Here is a 15223-nt window from a genome sequence, read left to right on the forward strand (position 1 = left end):
TACCTGGGAAAATAAATAAACGTTATATACATACACACGAACATATATATACATATAGAAACATATACGTATGTACACAGACATGTGTACGCACGTGTACACATGCATGAAGATGAAGATAAAGATCCTCCATGTAGCCTGAACAAACTCTTGGGGCAAGTGCTGCTAGCGAGCAACTTTGAAGGTCGGCACGGCACACGAGGAGGTGGGTGGCCAGCACCACGCCCGGTCGCCTTTGTCTCCCCAGTGGCGATGTATACACACTGCACCAGGTACTGGTTTAACGCCGAGTCGACCTAAGATAATCGTCCGCCAGGTTGGTAGCGCAGCGTAGCGCTAACCGCTACACTACCGCACACAGACACACACAGACACACACACATGTACACACAGACACACACACGTACACACACAGACACACACACAGACACGTACACACAGACACACACGTACACACAGACAGACACACACACACGTACACACAGACAGACACACGTACACACAGACACACACACGTACACACGTACACACAGACACACACACGTACACACACAGACACACACACATGTACACACAGACACACACACACACACGTACACACAGACACACACATACACGTACACACGTACAGACAGACATACAGACACACACACAGATACACACACAGACACACACACGTACACACATGTACACACAGACACACACACGTAGACACACAGACACACACACAGACACACACACACACGTACACACACACGTACACACACACACACGTACACACACGTACACACAGACACACACACAGACACACACACAGACACACACACAGACACACACACGTACACACAAACACACACACAGACACACAAGTACGAGCGTGGCCCCGTGGGCCCATACCCGCACGGCGATGGGCTTCCTGTGAACTTCCTCGCCGTCTGGCCACTTTGTGCCGATGCAGAGCGTCACCTCGTGACTGGGGGCGTGCACGAGGCTGTCCAGGGGGGTCCTGATGTAGTCCTGCATCTCTGCGTGACGGTAAGAACCACAAAGACAGTTACCCACCCCCCAACAAGCGCCTATGAAGGCCTGGCACTTTGGCACACGAGGGGGTGGGGTGGCCAGCACCACGCCCGACCGCCTTTGTCTCCCCAGTGGCGATGTTTACTACACACCGCTCCAGGTACTCATTTGAGGCTGAGTTGACCTAGGCAAGGCGCAGGACCGGTTCAGATAATCGCTGAACCGGTCCTGGGAATCGAACCTGGCGACCCGAGTTCAATTGCCAACTTAAGGGCAAGTATCTATGAAGGCTATACGGGGGATCTTTGTGTGTACTTGTGGGTAGTGGTACCCTGGCAGTTGGCGTGCTGCACTACTTACCTGGGGAACTGAGTTCGATTCCCGCTCACGGCTAACACCACTGATGACTATCTGAAGCGGTCCTGGGCCTCCCCTAGGTCGACTCAGCCTCAAACGAGTACCTGGTGTGGTGTGTAAAACCATCGCCACTGGGGAGACAAAGGCGGTCGAGCGAGGTGCTGGCCACCCACCCCCTCGTGTGCCGTTCCGGCCTTCGTAGAGGTGCTCGCTCACAGCGCTTGCCCCTAGAGTCTGCTGAGGCTATACGGGGGTATTTATCTGTGTGTGTGTGCGAGTGCGTTCCGCTCTCACTTCGTTGGAATTCTTTGAAGTCAAAGATGAGTTGCCGGGCGCTCCCAGAGCTCTTGGGCCTGGGCAGGGATTGGGGGTCTCCCTGCGGCTTCTGGGTCTCGGGTCCAGAAACGTAGACACGGCAACGGCAGAGACGGGTGCAGAAAATCCCCAGCGGAGTTACCTACACTCGACATTGTCAACATCATCAACGTCATCAATATCATCATCAAAATCATCATCAACAACATCATCAAAATAAACAACATCAGCAACAATATCATTAACATCAACAACATGATCAACATCCTAAAAATCATCAACATCATAATCATCAACATCATCATCAACATCAACAATATCAACATCATCAACAACAACATCATCAACAATATCAACATCATCAACAACAACATCATCAACAATATCAATATCATTAACATCAACAACATTATCAACATCATCAACATCCTAAAAATCATCAACATCATAATCATCAACATCAAAATCATCATCAACAACATCATCAACAACATAATCATCAACATAATCAACATTAACATCATCAACATCACCCACGCGCATGTCTGAAATCTTGCAGCCCCTCCTGGAACACGCTCCAAACCCCGACGAACCGATGACAGTCTCCTACATCTGGATGGCGTGGCTCCCGGCTGATGGCAAACATCACCGATGGTAAACGTCACCAGTGACCCGACCACCAAGCGGTGAAGTCTTGGGGGGTTCACGAGGCTGGTTGTTGTTGTGGTTGTTGTTATTGTTGTGGTTGTTGTTGTTGTGGTTGTTGTTGTAATTACCGGCGAAACGTCACAGTACTGGACTCGAGTTGTAAATGCTGTAGTGGCTTTACACTCCAACGCACAACCGGTTAGCGCCAGACTCGTACATAATGGGCCACGTTTTGTTTACGTGACAACCCTTTCCTGATTGGGCTGTGTGGGGTGGTGGCGGGTTTAACGGCACATTAATATTTACGCGATCTACACCAAAAAAAAACTCTTGTGGATATTGGTCGCGAAAGAATCCTACCGCTACTACTGCGTGTTAAACTGGGGTTCAACCTTCCCACAGAAAACTTGGGATGAACCCTCCAGCACTTGAGGACAGGGCCGGGGGATATACACACAAACACATATGCATAGAAAAACACATACATGCAAACAAAACAACAAAGATCACCCTGTAGCCTTAAACACACTGTAGGGGCAAGTGCTGTTAGCGAGCACCTATGAAGGCTGGAAGGGTACACGAGGGGGTGGGTGGCCAGCACCATGCCCGACTGCCTTTGTCTCCCTAGTGACGATGTTTCAACACCGCCACCAGGTACTCGTTTGAGGCTGAGTCGACCTAGGGGAGGCCTAGGACCGGTTCAGATAATCGTCACCGATTCTGGCGTGAGTGGGAATCGAACCCGGGTGGCCAGGTTCGTAGCGCAGCGCGCTAACTACTACACTACCGCTCCCCACACACACACACACGTGTACCAACACACACGTGTACACACACACACACGTGTACCAACACACACGTGTACCAACACACACGTGTACACACACCCATACGTGTACCAACACACACGTGTACCAACACACACGTGTACCCACACACACGTGTACCCACACACACATGTACCCACACACACGTATACCAACACACACACACACGTATACCAACACACACACACGTATACCAACACACACACACGTGTACCAACACACACACCCGTGTACACACACACACACGTATACCAACACGCACGTGTACACACACACACGTGTACACACACACACGTATACCAACACACACATACGTATACCAACACACACACGTATACCAACACACACACGTATACCAACACACACACACGTGTACCAACACACACACACGTGGTGTGTATGAGCAGTGTACACACACACACACGTGTACACACACACAAGTGTACACATACACACGTGTGTAAAAGCAGTGTATAAACACACACCACGTGGTGTGTATAAGCAGTGTACACACACACACGTGGTGTGTATAAGCAGTGTACACACACACACACGTATACCAACACACACGTGTACCAACACACACGTGTACCAACACACACGTGGTGTGTATAAGCAGTGTACACCCTCGCGCGTCCTCACCCCTCACCTCCAGCAGCAGCCCGTTCTCCATGAGCTCCAGCCTCTCCTGCACCTGTCTGCGGTCGCTGCCACTCATGGAGTCACCTTGCGGTGGCCGAGGCAGCATCACGGGAAACAGTTGGGGCTCCTTCGAAGACAGGAAGTTTCTGTTCACCTGCGGGCAAAAGTGTGTGGGGGAGTGGTGTCGTAGTGGTTAGCGCTACGCTGCACTACAAACCCAGTGACCCGGGTTCGATTCCCGCTCATGGCCAACACCAGTGACAATTACACTGGTCAACACACTTTTTCTGGCATAAGGTATTCCAACGGTTTTAAGGTAATTTTGGGGTGCTGATTCCAAATCTGGCATCAGTTTTTGTCTATCACGTCAGGTTTTTGAGATATCAAATATTGCATTTTCAATACAAACTGCAGAAGAAAAATATTAAATAAATGTGGATATCTACATAAAATGATATTATAAACACATTATCCTAAAAATACAGCACCATATTTTAACACTAAAGCAGTCACTGACTCGCAACAACATGCAATCATAAGTGACAGAGTTTATTTCGGGTAAAATCAATGAAAATGGGGTATGCCGATAGCATAAAAATGAGATGTGATAGAGCAAATCTGAGATCAGATTTGGAATCAGCACCCTGAACTTAGACTAGAACAGCTGCAAAAGTCCAGGCGAGAATTTTTTTTGTTGACCAGTGAATTATCTGAACCGGTCCTGGGCCTCCACCACGTCGACTCATTATCTATCGTCCCCCCGTTCCCTCGATCCTCTTCCTCGACCACCCAAACTGTTCCTCCCTCTCCCGCTCCCTTTTATTCTTCTAGCTAATTTCAATCTGGATCTTGCTCTTCCCTCCATTGCCTCGACCCTCCTTCCCCTCGCTAACTCCTTCGACGTTCGTCTCCTTCCCTCGCCCTCTACTCACTTCTTTGGCAGCACCCTCCACATCATCTTTACATCAGATTGTGAGGCTTCCCCCATTGTAGCCGACCCCCGCCCTCCCTCGGACCATTTCCTCCTCTCCCTCACCATCACCGTACCCAGCCCCATCCCACCCCACCACTTTCTTTCCCACAAACTCCGCTCACTAGAGACTCCGCGTCCCTAATCTCCCGGAACTCCTCCTTTCTCCCTTCCTTGCCCTCTTTTTTCCTTCCCAAACCCCCCCACCCAGACGCTGCCTCTGCCACCTTACACTCCACCATCAACACCTCACTCAACCTCTTTGCTCCCCTGCACAACCGCTCTCACCGTCCGAAGCCCCCCAACAGCCCCCCGGCTAACCCCCTGCATCCAATCGAGCAAACGCTCTCTGCGCAAATCGGAGCGCACGTGGGGAGCTCACGTACGCTCCGATCTTCCCTCTCCCGTTACCTCTCCCTACTCCGGCCATTTCTATCATCGCTGGAAGGAACCAAACAGAATTACTTCCATTAATTCTAGATTTGAAGCTTTCGTGACTGCAAGGATTCATATTCTTAGGTTTTTTCGGTAAAGTCACGTATGTAAAAAATTAAAATTTAAATCAATAAAAGTAAAATAAAATAAAAATCACGACGTTTCGGAGGCAACACAAGCTTCCGTCTTCAGGTGGAACCGTCACAGCCACGACAGCTGTATCAAGTAAATATCAAGTAAAAAAAAAAGCTGTCGTGGCTGTGACGGTTCCACCTGAAGACGGAAGCTTGTGTTGCCTCCGAAACGTCGTGATTTTTTATTTTACTTTTATTAATTTTAAGTTTTTTACCTACGTGACTTAACAGAAAAAACCTAAGAATAAGAATTACTTCCACACTCTCCTTCCCTCCCTTTCCTCTCATCCCCGCCTACTCTTCTCTACCCTTAATAACCTTCTCCACCCACCCACCCCAACTCCTCCCCCGCCCTTTCCACTTGTCTCTCTGCTACTGACTTTGCCCTTTTCTTCTCTTACAAAACGAATGCCACTCGCTCCTCTGTCCCAACCAGCTCCTTCCGTCCTTAGCTCCTCACCAACTCGTCATGGCCTTCTCCCCCCCTTACCTCGCTTCCTTCATCTCGTTTTATGTCCCCTGCCGCCCGCTCTGCTCTAAATCTCTCCTACTCCTCGCCGTTGCCCCTTCTACTTGTGCACAATCCCGTTCCCGCTCCTTATCCCTACTTGCCCCCTCACACTGGAACAAACTTCCACTCCACAATAAGCGAGCACCCTCCCTGTCGAGTTTCCGCTCCTCTCTCAAGACCCCCACCTCTTTTCCCTGACCCATCCCCTTCCCTCCATCCCGAGGCACCCCCGGAATTCCGGTACCCACTCACCGCCCTTCCTATACCCCATCCCTATTCACCATATTAATTTTAGTTACCCAATTTTTTATTTTATTTAAACTAAACTATTTATATTTTACCAGGTAAGGGCCACTAAGCAATGTAGCTCTTCTTCTTGGTTCTTTCGGTAAATTCACATAGAATGGAAACAATAAAAATAATAAAATAAAACATAAAATAATTCTCACGACGTTTCGGCCACAATGCAAGCAGCCGTCATCAGGTGAAGACCAGGTTCTACGTGACTTTACCGAAAGAACCAAGAAGATGAATCCCTGCAGACACGAAAGCTTTAAATCGAAATGTAGCTCTTTTAAAGAAGTGACCTGGCCACACGTCATAGCTCAACGAAGTGGCTTATATCAATCTAAATTATATCAATATATATAGCCTCCTGTTACAGCAGCCCTTCTGCCCACTTCAGCAATTGTTTCTTGCTGTGGTTGTCCCACCTGATGACGGACGCTTGTGTTGCGCCCGAAACGTGGTGATTTAATTTATTTCGTTTTATACGTTACGTGACTTCACCGAAAGAATCAAAGAGTATGGAAGTGGCTTATCACGTGGAAATGTATAGCAGCCAAATATGCGCATGTTGATTCTAAATGTGGAGAAAAAAACCGGAGGACCGGAGAAAAATCCACGCGACCACGGGGATAGAGAGAGACACGCAAACTCCAAATATACAGCAGCACGCGTCAGGGTCGGGATCAAACCCACGACCTCCTGCACACCAGGCGAGATAGTTAACATCTCCTAGCCGCCACCGTGGCCGCCCCAACGCTGATCAACTGTCACAGGCAGCGCCAACACGGACCTCCCCCCGGTCCAAGGCGCCGTGGAAGAGGAGGCAGCCGTAGGTGGAGTCGCAGGCCATCGACCCAGGGCCCACGGTTTGGCTGAGCGCCAGGAGGCCCCGGTAAGTGACCGTCAGCCGCAGGGCGCTGGCTGCGGCGAGCAAGGGGTGGGGGTGGGGGGGAGGGAGGGGGAGGGGAGAGAGCGAACGAGGGAGGCTGCTACTCAGAGCCGTCGCCTACGGTGCACGGTGAATCATTGGGGCAACTGCCCCGGGCCCCGTGCTTTCAAGTCATGGTGTCAGATAAAATACTTCCAATTTAGTTTGAAGTCGTTCAACTATAAAGGCTCCGATGGCGTTCAATGTTAAAGATTCCCATGGCGTTCAATGTTAAAGACTCCCATTATATTCAATATTGAAGGCCCCTATGGTGTTCGATGTTAAAGGCTCCCATGGAGTTCAAGGTTAAAGGCTCCCATGGCATTCAATGTTATAGACTCCCATTGTATTCAATATTGAAGGCCCCTATGGTGTTCGATGTTAAGGGCTCCCATGGAGTTCGATGCTAAAGGCTCCCAATGGGTCGTTCAATGTTCAAGGTCGCACTCATTACACGCAACAAAGTGCTTGCCACAAATGAACCACAATACCTCGCTGACCTCATCAATGAGCTCTATAAACCATCACCAAGCGAAACTCCGGTCATCCTCGCAGCAGCAGCAGCTTTTGGCTAACAAAGCAGTCACCGCATCGCACGGCGCTTCTGCAGCCATCTGGAATGTTCTTCCAGACGATGTTAGGAAGTCACTGGAGCTATGCAACTTTTAAATCATCTCGATTTTAAAAACAATTTTCTTGAAAACTGCTTCGTGCGTTTAGTTTGTTGTCCTTTCCCCGCACCTCCAATTAGCACGATTGGCTACGTACGGTGCGAAAGAGTTCAACATTACATATATACAGTATCAAGGTATTGAATGATAAATAGAGGCTTTACCCTTTCCGGCGTAAATACAGGAAGTGTTAATATTGTTAAACGCCAAATAGACACCTATTACAAGATATCAAGTCTGCATTCACCACACCGCTGTGCCACCACCTCCCTCCCGGCTGCTATCCCAGCTTTCAATTCCAAACTTGAAATCAAACCCAGGACCTTCCCCTGCTCACCTTTATCCATGGCCACATTTTCAGGGCTCGGAGAGGCCAGGAAAGTCGGGGCTGCACCAGTCGGACACGCACAACAAAGACAAACATCATCATGAGACCTCCTTTGCCAACATTAAATTATGATAATAAGGGTTTCCCCTTTCCGGCAATAAAACAGTTGTGTTAAGATGTTAAAACACCAAACTGAAACCTTTGCAAGGAATCATCTTTGGTTCTTTCGGTAAAGTCACGTAGGTATAAATTTAAATAAAATAATTCACGACGTTTCGGGCGCAACACAAGCATCCGTCATCAGGTGGGAAAGCATAGTCTGCTGCTGAGGCAGACTGTTTTAAAAGTTCAAGGTCCCTATTATCATAATTTAATACTGGCAAAGGTGGTCTCATGATGTAGCTGCTCACCCCGAGCTCTCAATGCCCTGATAGTGCGTTGTCTTTGTGCTGTCCGCCTTCAGGCGTCCTCTGGTCTAACACCGTTTGAGACGAGGCTCTAAAGAAAGCTGCCTCTGGTGTGGCCCAATCAGTTTCAAAGACAATGCACCATATACCGTCAGGGCATGTTTTTTTGTTTGCATGTTCACCACAAGTATTGTGGTTAATGCAGACACGATTCCTTGCAAAAGGTTTCAGTTTGGTGTTTTAACATCTTAACACAACTGTTTTATTGCCAGGAAGGGGAAAACCCTATTATCAAGACAAACATCCCCCATATAGCCTTAAAACCCTGCGGTTAGTGAGAAGAACCTATAGCTGGCCGGCACATTACATGAAGTGGTGGGTGGCCACCACCACACCCGTCCGCTTTTGTCTCCCAAGTGGCGATTACTGCACCTTCACACAGGTTCAGATAATCGTCACTGGTGTTGTTCTTGGTGGCCCTGAGCGGGAAACAAACCTAGGTCGCCGTGTTCATAGCACAGCGTGCTAACCACTGCGCCACTGCTCCCAGCCGGACACATACAACAACAACAATAACAACCGCCATTCGCCACTAAGTGGCGGTGACGTCACCACGATGCTTGTGCCAGGTCATGTGCACCTTGAGGCCACGTGAAGTGTAAAACGCCCGATGGCAGGAGGTCACGGGGCAGACCCAGGTGCCACAGGTTGACCGACTGAGACGACTGGCTGATGCACCACCTGTGCCCCCTACTGTGCCAACTTGCTGTGCATTAGCCGCCCGCTATAATGTCGCCAGCCAATTTAGGGAACGTAATTCGGTTAAAAATGCATCGATTCGCTAGAACGTTTTGAAAAAAATAAACAAAGACGAGAATGCAGGAGCTTGGGCAGCGTACAACGAGACGATGCTCTACGCCACATCACCCCAGAGCAGGAACTCACGTATATACACTGCACTACATCGCCATACTGCAGACCGTACGTACTACATCGTTATACAGGTAGTCCTCTACTTAGGATGGAGATGCGTTACGACGACCCCATCGTAAGTCAAAAATATCGTAAGTCGAAGATGGCCTAGCCTGCCCAGTAGGCTTACAGAATGGTGATAATTTAGCAAAACAGAGCAATTTACAGTACCGTACTGTATAAACTATATACTGTATGTATTTATTAATTACAATACTGTATTGCACAGTAAAATGCAAAGTAAAAAAAACAAGGTATATTCTTAGCCTACCTATATGAACTGCAATTTAATAGAATTTTTTTTCAGGAAACAATCCTATCTGCTATAAAAACTTTTAACATGCATTGAACGTATCGTATCGTGGTAGCCCGAAAATGACATCGCTAAAGCTACGTATAATACATGCATTGAACGTATCGTAACGTATCATATTGTACTGTACTCACCAAGATTCGTACGCTGCTGCGTTTGCCTGCCGCGCGAAATTTCAAATATTTTACAATTTTGCCGTATTGCTATCGCCATCGTAAAATAGAAATATCGTAAGTCGGGGACTATCTGTACTCGATACTCTACTACACTGCCATACCGGGTCACTGTACTATATTGCCACAATGGACGCTGTCCTACATCACCACACTGTGCCACATCGATGTTGTGCTGCCTTCTCTATTAAATTAAATCTCCACGGCTATAACTCGTGCAATAGCGTTTCCTCGAATTTTTGACCCGAAAATTACCCCCCAGGAAGCGTATCCTAAATTCACACCGTTAAGTCAAACGGTGGTTAAATATCATTCGCCCCGCGTCGTCTGACGTCGCGTTTAACCAGGGTATGCATGCACCAACGTTAATGGAGGCCTCACTGTCAGTGGTTTCAACTTTCAACATCCACGGGACCCCCGTTTTTCGTTGGCTTCCGGCTTTCCGAACGAACGCCATTGTCACGTCGCACTCGTGACACAACAACAAAGTGCTTGCCGCAAATGAACCACAATAGCCTCGATGATCTCGTCAAGCAGCTACGTAAACCATCACCACGCGAAAACTCCGGACATCCTCGCAGCAGCAGCAGCAGCAGCTTTTGGCGAACAATTGAAAAAAAACAGCGGTCACCACATCGCACGGCGCTCTCAGATGCGCTCCTGCGGCCGTCTGGAACGCTCTTCCAGACGATATTACGAAGTCGCTGGAGCTATGCACTTTTAAATCATCTCGATTTAAAAATCGATTTTCTTGAAAACTGCTTTGTGCGTTTAGTTTGTTGTCCTTCCCCCGCACCTATATACGGTGTAAAATATCTCAACATACACGTCGTACAAAGGCATTGAATGACAGAGGCTTTACCCTCTCTGGCGTAAACACAGGCGGTGTTAAGATGTTGAAACACCACAGAGACACCCATTAAATACAAGGCATTGAGTCTGCATTAACCAAACACGGCTGCACCACCACCTCCATCCCGGCTGCTAACCGAGCCGTCAATTCCAGACTTGAAATCAAAACCCGGGGACGTCGCTGCTCTCACCTTGCTCCAGCTCGTGACCCTCGGCGGTCGTCATCGGCACGTTCACGGCGACGTCGTCCGGGTCCGGAGGGGCCGGGAAAATCGGGGCTGCGCCAGACAGACACACACAACAGAGACAACGATCCCCCCCCCCCATAGACTTTAACACACCGTCGAGGCAAGTCACACACACGTCCGCCTTTGTCTCCCCGGTTGGCGATGTTCGCTACGCACCACACCGCCGTACTCATTTGAGGCCGAGTCGACCTAGCGGAGGCGCCAGGTACCGGTTCAGACAATCGTCACTGGTGGTGTTGGTGGTTGAGCGGGAATGAGACTCGGGTTGCTGGGTTCGTAGCACAGCCAGACACAGATACACAACGTGTGGGCACCATCACCGCCGTGGCGACGACACAGCCCCCCACCCATCAGTGCATTAGGGGCCGTCCATAAATGACGTCACGCACCTAGGGGGGGGGGGGCGGTCAGAAATTTGTGACGATGTGTGACGAGGGGGGGGGGGGGGTTTGAGAAATGTGACATCACATCAAATTGCGCAACTTTAAATAAATATAGACAACACGTTCTACTTAATTAAATAGACTTTGTCATAAATGTTTTCTCCTACAACATCAGAGTGCAGAGCCACATTAAATACGCACTACAATGACAATAGTTTAAAGCGATTTGAAGCATGTTTTTTTTTGGGGGGGGGGGCAGAGCTTTGTGACGTCATATTTGAGGGGGGGTCTGACTTGTTGTGACGCCGTGTGACGAAGGGGTGGGGGGTAAAAAATCGTCCAAAATTGCGATGTCATTTATGGACGGTCCCTTATACCCTCTGCCAGCTGGGCAGTGGTGGTGGCTTCGCTGCACGGGGCTGCCCGCCCGTACTGCAGCGCTGTGGTGTCAGAAGCAAGGGTTGGTAGATCACCGGTAGAGTTGGGTCGTGAAACTCCCTTCCCGTGGGCATCGAGGAAGAGCCGTACCTTGGCTCCGCCAGGACAAGGCGGTTACGGCAAAGTGTAGACTAATCCCCATCTATAATAGAGGCTTTTTTTTGGGTTAAATCGAGTAAATATATAAGTGTCATTACAACCTGCCACCACCCGACACAGCCAACTAGTAAGGGTTGTCACATGAACAGAACCTGCCAATTCGTTACTAGTACAGCACACCGGTGAGTTGGAGAGTACTTATGCCGATTAGATCGTACATTCGTACGATCTAATCGACATAATCATTGATTCACTACAGCTCAAAGACTCAGTCCCTACAAGGAGTGTGGTGAAGTTAGGAGATTTGCCATGTGTGTGTGCTCGGCATTTGAAGGCCTTGAGACCAGAATTGGTGATTTAACTGACAGTGTTTCGGGAGGCAGTTCCATATCGGAACAGCAGAGTGAAGAAGTGAGCTTCTGTCCAGGGAGCACGTTCGAGCAACAGGACTCGCTCCAGCAGCCTGGTTAAAGGTTGCATGGGTGATCTTTGTTTCTTGTATTTGTTGATATACAATATAGGCATTGTAGAAACGCACGCTACTCTGGTCAGGTGCCACAGACCTGCAGTGTTTGTGTTCGTGTCACGTCGTGTTTGCTCTGCGTGGATGTTTGTCCACTGTCGCATTGCAGGCTGTTCCACTTTAAGGGCGCTTTACAGGTGCAACATACTTTGAATGTATGGTGAACAAATAAAGTGCCTTGAACATTGAACCCGATGGGAGCCTTTAACATGGAACCCTATGGCAGCATTTAAGGTTGAACACTCACGAAGACTTTAACCTTGAACCCAATGGGAGTCTTTAACGTTGAACCATGTGGGAGCCTTTAATGTTTAACCCTACGGGAGCATTTAACGTTGAGCCCTATAGAAGGCTTTAACATTGAACCCTAAGGGAGCCAAAAACTTTGAACCCTATGAGAGCATTTAATGTTGGACCCTATGAAAGACTTAAACAATGAACCCTATGGCAGCCTTTAACCTTGAAGCCTATGGGCGCATTTATCGTTGAACCTTATGGGAGCCTTTAACGTTGAACCCTGTGGGAGCATTTAACTTTGGATCCTATGGGAGCCTTTAACATTGAACGTTTAACTCGCACAAAACACCGATATGCAACGTTAAACACGTGCATAACTCACACAAAACGCGTGGCTTTGTCTCTGTTCCTGTTAATGTGTTCCTGTATCTCCATATGCCCGTATCTCCGTGTCCCCGTGTCCCCGTATCTCTGTGTAGGGCCTTCTCTAGGGAGGTGCGGGGCCTGGGGCAAATCCCACTGTGCCCCCCCCCCCCACCCAAATTGCGGGGCCCGGGGCAGTCACCCCGATTAGCCGTACCCCAGGGGATGGCTCTGACTGGTGTCAGTCAAGCACCCGGTGTAAGCGCCACGGTGGCTAGGAGATGCTGACTACCTCGTCTGGTATACAGGAGGGTGCGGGTTCAATACTGACCCTTACGCCGGCTGTATATTTGGAGTTTGAATGTTCTCTCTCTCCCTGTGGTCGTGTGGATTTTTTTCCGGGTCCTCCGGTTTGAGAATCAACATCGACATGCGTTGAGAGTATTTGCCTGCTACGAATGATGACGATGATAAGCCACCAACTTCGTTGACCTATCATTTGTGTTGGCCAGGTCGATTCTGAAATAAGAGCCACTACGTAGCAGCTCAGTGGGGGCCTTACAACCTGGTAAAATACAAATAAAATGTGTCAACTGTTGTACGCGGGAGCGACGGGCCCCCTGAACGTGGTTGGCAGGAATGAAATGGGGACGGCGAGAAGCAGACTCACTCATGCCGACTGTAAACTATAAACCCAACAATTTTTTTTGTGGCTCTTATTTTAGAAGCGACCTGGCCCACACAAATGATATCGGCGTCAACAAAGTGACTGCGCTTATCATTATCGGCGGAAATTTTTAGCAGCAGCCAAATAACTCTTAAACACGTGGTGACGCTCATTCTAAATGTGGGGGGACAAACCGGAGGACCCGGAGAAAGATCCACGTGACCACGAGGAGAGACACACGCAAACTACAAATATACAGCAGCAGCCATCAGGGTCGGAATTGAACCCATAATCTCCTGTATACCAGGCGAGGTAGTTAACATCTCCTTGCCACCGTGGCACTCTTACCCTCTTACCAAACTCACCTGGCGACCCTTACCTCACCTGGAGACCCTTACCTCACCTGGAGACCCTTACCTGACTCACCTGGGGACCCTTACCTCACCTGGCGACCCTTACCTGACTCACCTGGCGACCCTTACCTGACTCACCTGGTGACCCTTACCTGACTCACCTGGAGACCCTTACCTGACTCACCTGGCGACCCTTACCTCACCTGGAGACCCTTACCCACCTCACCTGGGGACCCTTACTTCACCTGGAGACCCTTACCTGACTCACCTGGAGACCCTTACCTGACTCACCTGGCGACCCTTACCTGACTCACCTGGCGACCCTTACCTGACTCACCTGGAGACCCTTACCTGACTCACCTGGGGACCCTTACCTGACTCACCTGGGGACCCTTACCTGACTCACCTGGGGACCTTTACCTCACCTGAGAACCCTTACCTGACTCACCTGGCGACCCTTACCTCACCTGAGAACCCTTACCTGACTCACCCGGGGACCCTTACCTCACCTGGGGACCCTTACCTGACTCACCCGGGGACCCTTACCTGACTCACCTGATGACCCTTACCTCACCTGGGGACCCTTACTCAACTCACCCGGGGACTCATGTGGGCGCCGTTCGAGCCGCGCGTAGATGCGGAATGGCTGTGGCGGGTCGAGGTCGGCCCCGTTGCAGACGCAGTGCAGAGTGCTGCGCAGGGCGCAGCGCAGGGACTGCCTCCATGTGCTGGGCGACGTCAAGCCGTCGCGGCAGCGCAGCACCGCGTAGCCCTGCGGGGGAAGGGGTGGGTGGATGGGTGAGTGGGTGGGTGGGTGGGTGAATAGGTGAGTGGGTCGTTGGGCCAACGGGTGAGTGGGTAGGCGGGTGAATAGGAGGGTCGGTGAATAGGTGAGTGGGTGGGTGAATAGGTGAGTGGGTGGGTGAATGGGTGAGTTGGTGGGTGAATGGGTGAGTGGGAGGTTGAGTGGGTGGGTGAATGGATAAGTGGATGGGTGGGTGGGTGGGTGAGTGGGTGAGTGAGTGAGTGGGTGGGCTAATGGGTGGGCGAATGGGTAGGTGAGTGGATAGGAGTGGGTGGATGGGTAAATGAATGGGTGAATGGACGGGTGAGTGAATGGG

The 15223-nt window shown here is 49.8% G+C and overlaps 1 protein-coding gene across 3 annotated transcripts in view; it reads right to left on the reverse strand.

Moving 5' to 3' along the window:
- LOC133360744 (serine-aspartate repeat-containing protein F-like) overlaps positions 1-15223 on the reverse strand; it is a 79967-nt gene that overhangs the window by 5413 nt on the left and 59331 nt on the right. For all 3 annotated transcript variants that reach the window (XM_061579577.1, XM_061579579.1, XM_061579578.1), the window contains 7 exons: positions 14700-14874; positions 10983-11069; positions 8084-8134; positions 6938-7068; positions 3817-3963; positions 1672-1834; positions 898-1025 (listed from right to left, as the gene is read on the reverse strand). In XM_061579577.1, coding sequence (XP_061435561.1) covers positions 898-1025; positions 1672-1834; positions 3817-3963; positions 6938-7068; positions 8084-8134; positions 10983-11069; positions 14700-14874 — 882 coding nt within the window. The remainder of the gene's footprint in view (positions 1-897; positions 1026-1671; positions 1835-3816; positions 3964-6937; positions 7069-8083; positions 8135-10982; positions 11070-14699; positions 14875-15223) is intronic.

Source organism: Lethenteron reissneri, chromosome 69 (assembly GCF_015708825.2).
Source record: "Lethenteron reissneri isolate LAM-NWPU_2019-01 chromosome 69, ASM1570882v1, whole genome shotgun sequence".
In the NCBI taxonomy this organism is placed as follows: Eukaryota; Metazoa; Chordata; class Hyperoartia; order Petromyzontiformes; family Petromyzontidae; genus Lethenteron; species Lethenteron reissneri.